General features: G+C 42.7%; 1 protein-coding gene across 1 annotated transcript in view; it reads left to right on the top strand.

Moving 5' to 3' along the window:
* The first annotated feature begins 290 nt into the window (after nt 1-290).
* The window catches only part of LOC133638479 (serine/threonine-protein kinase ULK1-like), a 54,377-nt gene continuing 48,899 nt past the window's right edge, over nt 291-5,768 (top strand). The window contains exon 1 of the mRNA XM_062031139.1: nt 291-940. Coding sequence (XP_061887123.1) covers nt 851-940 — 90 coding nt within the window. The 5' untranslated portion in view covers nt 291-850. The remainder of the gene's footprint in view (nt 941-5,768) is intronic.

Below are 5,768 nucleotides of genomic sequence, written 5' to 3'. Positions count from 1 at the left end.
TCGCTAGCTACCAAGCTAGTAAGGAGTTGTCCTTACTAGCTTGATTATTAATGGCTTGATCTAGCTAGATTGCTAGAATATCACTAAAGCGTGAAAAAACGTCCTTTTCACGTTTTAATCAAAATACAAGTCACATTAAAACAACGTATGTTGTATGTAAAAATGTAAAAAATATGTTAGGTATTGTTACAAGTACCAAGACTGTCCCTTCATGACAGTTGACTACTGAACACTCATGTGACGTCAAAGCTACGGCTGTGATGACTCTGCGCATGCGCGTTAGCCCCCCGACTACACAGTCTGCTTTGTTGGGACCATCGATGCTACCTTGACTTCACACGACTACGCTTTTGTCCAAAAGAGATTGGAGGTTGTATTTATTATTAGTGACTCATCTGATATAATAGGTGTAGTTTTAGGGTTGTCAGTCAGCGCTTATTTTGGTGTTTTTGACGCTGGAGACGACAGACGCGAGGAGCTCCTGAATATAAACAAAACGCAGCGCGAGCTGCTTTTAAGGTGGCACGTCATTAGCGACAGCTGGAACAACAACAGGACCGTCCGAGGCCGCTAGGCTACATTCAGTCCGCGAAAAGGAACTCGGTGTCCGGATTATGGAAGTGTTCGCTCGGCCTCGTAGGGAGTGAACCTCCGTAACAAGCGAACATGAGCAAAGAGGGCCGCTTGTTGTCTGGACGGCAGCTCCTGGCAAGTGAAAGAGGGGGTGACCGTCCTTACTGCTGCCCCCACTTGACCGAGGAGAAAGGCGAGCTCGATAGCAAGAAGGGCGACCGCGGGCGCCCTGGTTCTCTGCCCCGGTCAGAGTAGAGCTCAAGCCGACAGAGGCATCATGGAGACGGTGGGGAGATTCGAGTTCAGTCGGAAGGACCTCATAGGACACGGCGCATTTGCGGTCGTCTTTAAAGGCAGGCACCGAGAGGTAAGTGTTAACGTGTCCGTCCTTTTTAAGCTCTGTTTGTGTTTTTGACAAACCTTTAATATCAGTTTAATAACGTTTACTTGCACGCATGTGTGGAATTTAAAGACATATTTGCTACGGCTGCTTTCTGTTAGCCATTTGTTGTTTGTTTTCACAGTACTACCTTAAGAGGCCTAGCTGCCCGAAGAGGATGGTCTTTAAAATAATAACACTGTAAACTAAAACAAAAGTTTAACATTTGATATGTGATATAATGTCACGCACGTGTTAGTGATCCCACATTGTGTAGATTTGAATAAACGGTTGGCTACCACAACGCGAGACGGTTGATAAACATGTTGTAACATGTTACCCAACTTTCAAGATTTTTATTAGGACATGAACTGGTATTATCATAAAAATCCTTTGTGGAGATGCAATTAATATAAGAGGCCTGTGGTTTAAAAAATGAATAAAAACAGCAATACAAAATATGTGCACCCATCGTTATTTTTATATATTTTTTTACAAATAACACATGTCCTGGCTCTGGTACCTGCTCAGGCCATTGCATCAGAACATAGGAAGTGTGGTAAAGATGAACAGGGACACAAACTCTCACACTGCAGACCCGTTCTGTTTTTTTCTTCTGGGCAGGTAATTATGTAATGTGGTTCCAGACTGACCCCCACCCCCAGTAGAGGGAGGAGCCAACATATGTGCACAACTGTACATACAGTATCATGTATGTTCTCTCTTATGTCACAACTTTAATGGAACTGTGGAAGTTGCCCCCCCCCCTCTCTCTTCCTCCCCCCACATTGTCCAGATCTCTGCAAACGTGTAGGTATGATGAGTTCAATGTAAACAACAGTAGTGTGTAACATGTGAGTTTCACACCAACAGCTTAACAACATTAGCTTTTATTTGCTTTTATAGACTATGTACTTAGTTGTCGTGGTTGATTGAATAGTAACTATTTGAAGCAGTTACCATATTACAGGCCTCAAATTTTAACTTTTTAAAGTCAAGGCAAGTGTTGCCTTAAAGGAGGGCTCATTTTTAGGGCACCAAGGCAAGTTGGAAGGGCATCAAGGCGGCAAACATTACCTTTCAGGGCAGGGGCTCCAAAGCATATATATATATATATATATATATTAGAGATTAGTTTGCGGACACAACCGCGGACTCCGCGGGTCGGGCGGATGCATGACGAAAAAAACAGATTTTAAATAGATTCGGGCGGGTGGCGGTTGAAACATCCATCCATTTTCTACCGCTTATTCCCTTCGGGGTCGCGGGGGGCGCTGGTTGAACCAATTCAGAAAAAAAAAATACATAGTTAAATGTTGTTATCCACATACGAAAAACGAGCAGCACTCTTTGAAACAGGCAATTATTCATCAGGCACTGATGCAGCTGTCACGCAAAATTTCTTCCCCCCCTACAAAAGCCTTCCCCCTCATTTACTTCCGGGGCTGCGTCCAATAAAGTCACAAAGTTGCCGGGGGTCCTTAACCCGCACGCGACTGTCCTGTTTCGCGCCTGTACAAAAAAAAAACAATAATCGATTTCTTCAGATTCCAGCAGCTGTCAAAGACGAAGTATCCTTCCAGCGACGGGCAGTCAAAGCCGAAGTGCTATCGATCGCTGTCAATGACCACGGAAGTAAATGGGGGGGGGGGTTTTTGTAGGGGGAAGAAATTTGGCGTGACAGCTGCAGCAGTGCCTGATGAATAATTGCCTGTTTCAAAGAGTGCTGCTCGTTTTTCGTATGTGGGTAACAACATTTAACTATGTATTTTTTGGCACGGATTGAATGTCTCTGCTGCATTGGATCAGTCTCCTTTCTTTAACAGGAATGCCTTGCATCGTCTATATTAGATATATAACAACGGGTGGGTGGCGGGCGGTTGTGGTTTTGATAAAATGTTAGTTCGGGTGGATGGCGGGTGGATGACGACTTTTGTGATGCGGTTGCGGATGAAATAATTGCCTCTCCGTGCATCTCTAATATATATATATATATATATATATTTATTTATGTTTTTAATTATGTACATTTATATGTACATGTAGCTGCTGTATCGGGACAGATCCATTAAGAGTTTGAGCAGAAATATGTCATATAGGAATTAACGATACACAATAAAACATTAACAAAATGCTGTGTCACATGGATGGTTTTTGAAGTAATATATTTGTGACATGAAAAGAAACACAAGAAATGTTGATGGGTTCTACATGTAAAGCGACTTTGGGTACTTAGAAAAGCGCTATATAAATCCCAGGTATTATTATTATTATTAAATGTAAAAAAAACATGGCGTTTACTTTTTGATATTAATATAAAACTCAAAGTTGTTTGGCTAATGAATATGAAGTCAAATAAACAAGCTTTGTTATTCACCAACAACACCTCCTTGTAGTTCAGTGCAACAGTTTGGCCAACAAAAATGACACCTCTCACATCGAATACACAATCTTCAGCCTGCGTTTGAACACTGATACAGTTTGCAGTCAAATAAAGGAGGAGTGAGCATCCCAGTAAACAAATTAAGGACTTTATAAACAAGTTGTGACAACGTTCATGACACATTGCCTGCTGCATGTTTCCTCACATCATTAAATCTCAATAACAGCAGCTGAAGGATGCTGTATTGAGAAAATGAAAGCAACATCAAATAGTTTTCTCTTTCGCTGTATACTTTTAGTGTAGGGACAAATGCGTCTGTCTCCAATATTGTTCACACTTGTCTCCATCTAAACACAGCAGTGCGCTCTTAAACCCACGCCAGGAAGCGAGGGAAAATTACGTTAAAACCAAGCGCTTGGCTCCGTTTACTCCGAGGGAAAATCTCCGGAGCAAAGTCTGTGTAGGTTGTCCGCCATCACTATCAAGCCAAACAACGCTAGTGCGCAGGCGCCTGACTTTGTGTTGCCTAAAATGCATTAATAAATGACGGTTTTTCAGTAATAAAAAAATTAGACGGTATTACTAACCGTCTGGAATTTTATCGCAAATTATCACTATACCATTTACTGTTACATCCCTCGTCCATTAACAAGTAAAAAGTCAAGGGCAGTTACGGCATGTTGTTGACGTCGATGTTGGTCAATTTTTTAGGGCTTATGGCAAGTCACAAGGGCGGTCGCGACTTTGCCGCGGTTAAATTCGAGCCCTGCAATACTATTATACAATATATGAAATATAACTTTATGTTGTACGGCATTATGGCCTACAAAACTTGGCTGATACAGAACATGTAATACATCATGTTCTGTCTGTGGTTATTTTGGGGTAATAATATTTACCGTGACAGGCCTCGAATTGTAACTTTTTCAGGTCAAGGCAAGTGTTGCCTTAAAGGGGGGCTCATATTTTAGGGCACCAAGGCAAGTCAGAAAGGCACCAAGGCAAACATTATTTTCTTTCGAGGCAGGAGATATATATATATATATATATATATATATATATATATATATATATATATATATATATATATATATATATATATATATATATATATATATATATATATACGTATATATATATATATATATATATATATATATATATATATATATCTCACATCACTCCAGCCTTGTGTCATAGCGTGGAAGCAACAACGGGATGCAACAGTCTACCGGTTATAAGCTACAATGCTCGATTGGTGTAGAGCATAGCGCCAGGGGTTGCTTCCGACGGTGGGAGAGATCCTTGAATTTCATTGGACAGCTATGCCGCCTTAAGCTGGGCAGCCCCCAGCCAATTAGGTGCTGTCCCGCCACAGTCTGCCTTCCTCATTGGGTGCATGGGGATTAGGAAAAAACCGACAAGCAGACTGCAAAACCTGCACCAAGAAAGAAACAAAGTATGAAAAACAGGTGCCCAGTCCTACAACTGGGAAGCTGGAATGTCTGAACTATGACACCCGGACACTCAAATGATCTCCAAGACATCAGTGATGCTAGAAAAACGGCTGTCATTAACAATGAGCTACTGAGACTCCAGGTAGACATAGCTGCATTGCAAGAGACCCGCCTAGCCGACACGGGAATCCTCAGGGAGAAAGACTTTACCTTCTTCTGGCAAGGAAAGAGTGCCGGAGACCGCAGAGAGCATGGAGCTGGATTCGCTGTCAGGAACACCTTGTTAAAGATGGTTGAACCAGGAGACAAAGGATCCGAACGCCTGATGACACTCCACCTCCACACCTCTGATGTCCCAGTGACTCTAGTCTGCGCATATGCTCCCACTCTAATGTCTACAGCAGAAGTTAAGGATACATTTTATGCCAACTTGTATGACGACATCAAGAACATTCCCCCCAAGGAACATCTCATCATCCTTGGTGACTTCAATGCGAGAGTGGGTGCTGACCATGACTCATGGCTTTCCTGTCTTGGACACTTCGGAGTTGGCAAGGTCAATGACAATGGGCAACGGCTACTGGAGTTCTGTTCCTACCCTAACGTTTGCGTGACCAACTCCTACTTTCAGACGAAACCACAGCAGAAAAAGTGACGTGGCGCCATCCCTGCTCAAAGCATTGGCATCAGCTAGACATGATCCTGATCCGACAAGCCAGCCTCAAGTTTGTGCTCGTTACTCGTAGTTACCACAGCGCAGACTGCGACACTGACCATTCACTTGTCTGTTGCAAGATCAGGCTACAACCAAAAATGTTTCACAACTCCAAACAGAAAGGCAAGCCTCGCATTGATTCCACCAGCATGCATCTTCCAGAAAAAGTAGAAGAGTTTGCCAAGTCTCTCAACAACATCCTATCTGAAGAACACCAGCACTACTCCGCCTCAGAGAAATGGGGCCACCTCAGGGAGGCTA

Source organism: Entelurus aequoreus, linkage group LG21 (assembly GCF_033978785.1).
Source record: "Entelurus aequoreus isolate RoL-2023_Sb linkage group LG21, RoL_Eaeq_v1.1, whole genome shotgun sequence".
NCBI classification, from domain to species: Eukaryota; Metazoa; Chordata; class Actinopteri; order Syngnathiformes; family Syngnathidae; genus Entelurus; species Entelurus aequoreus.
This window is presented reverse-complemented; position numbering and strand designations above follow the sequence as displayed.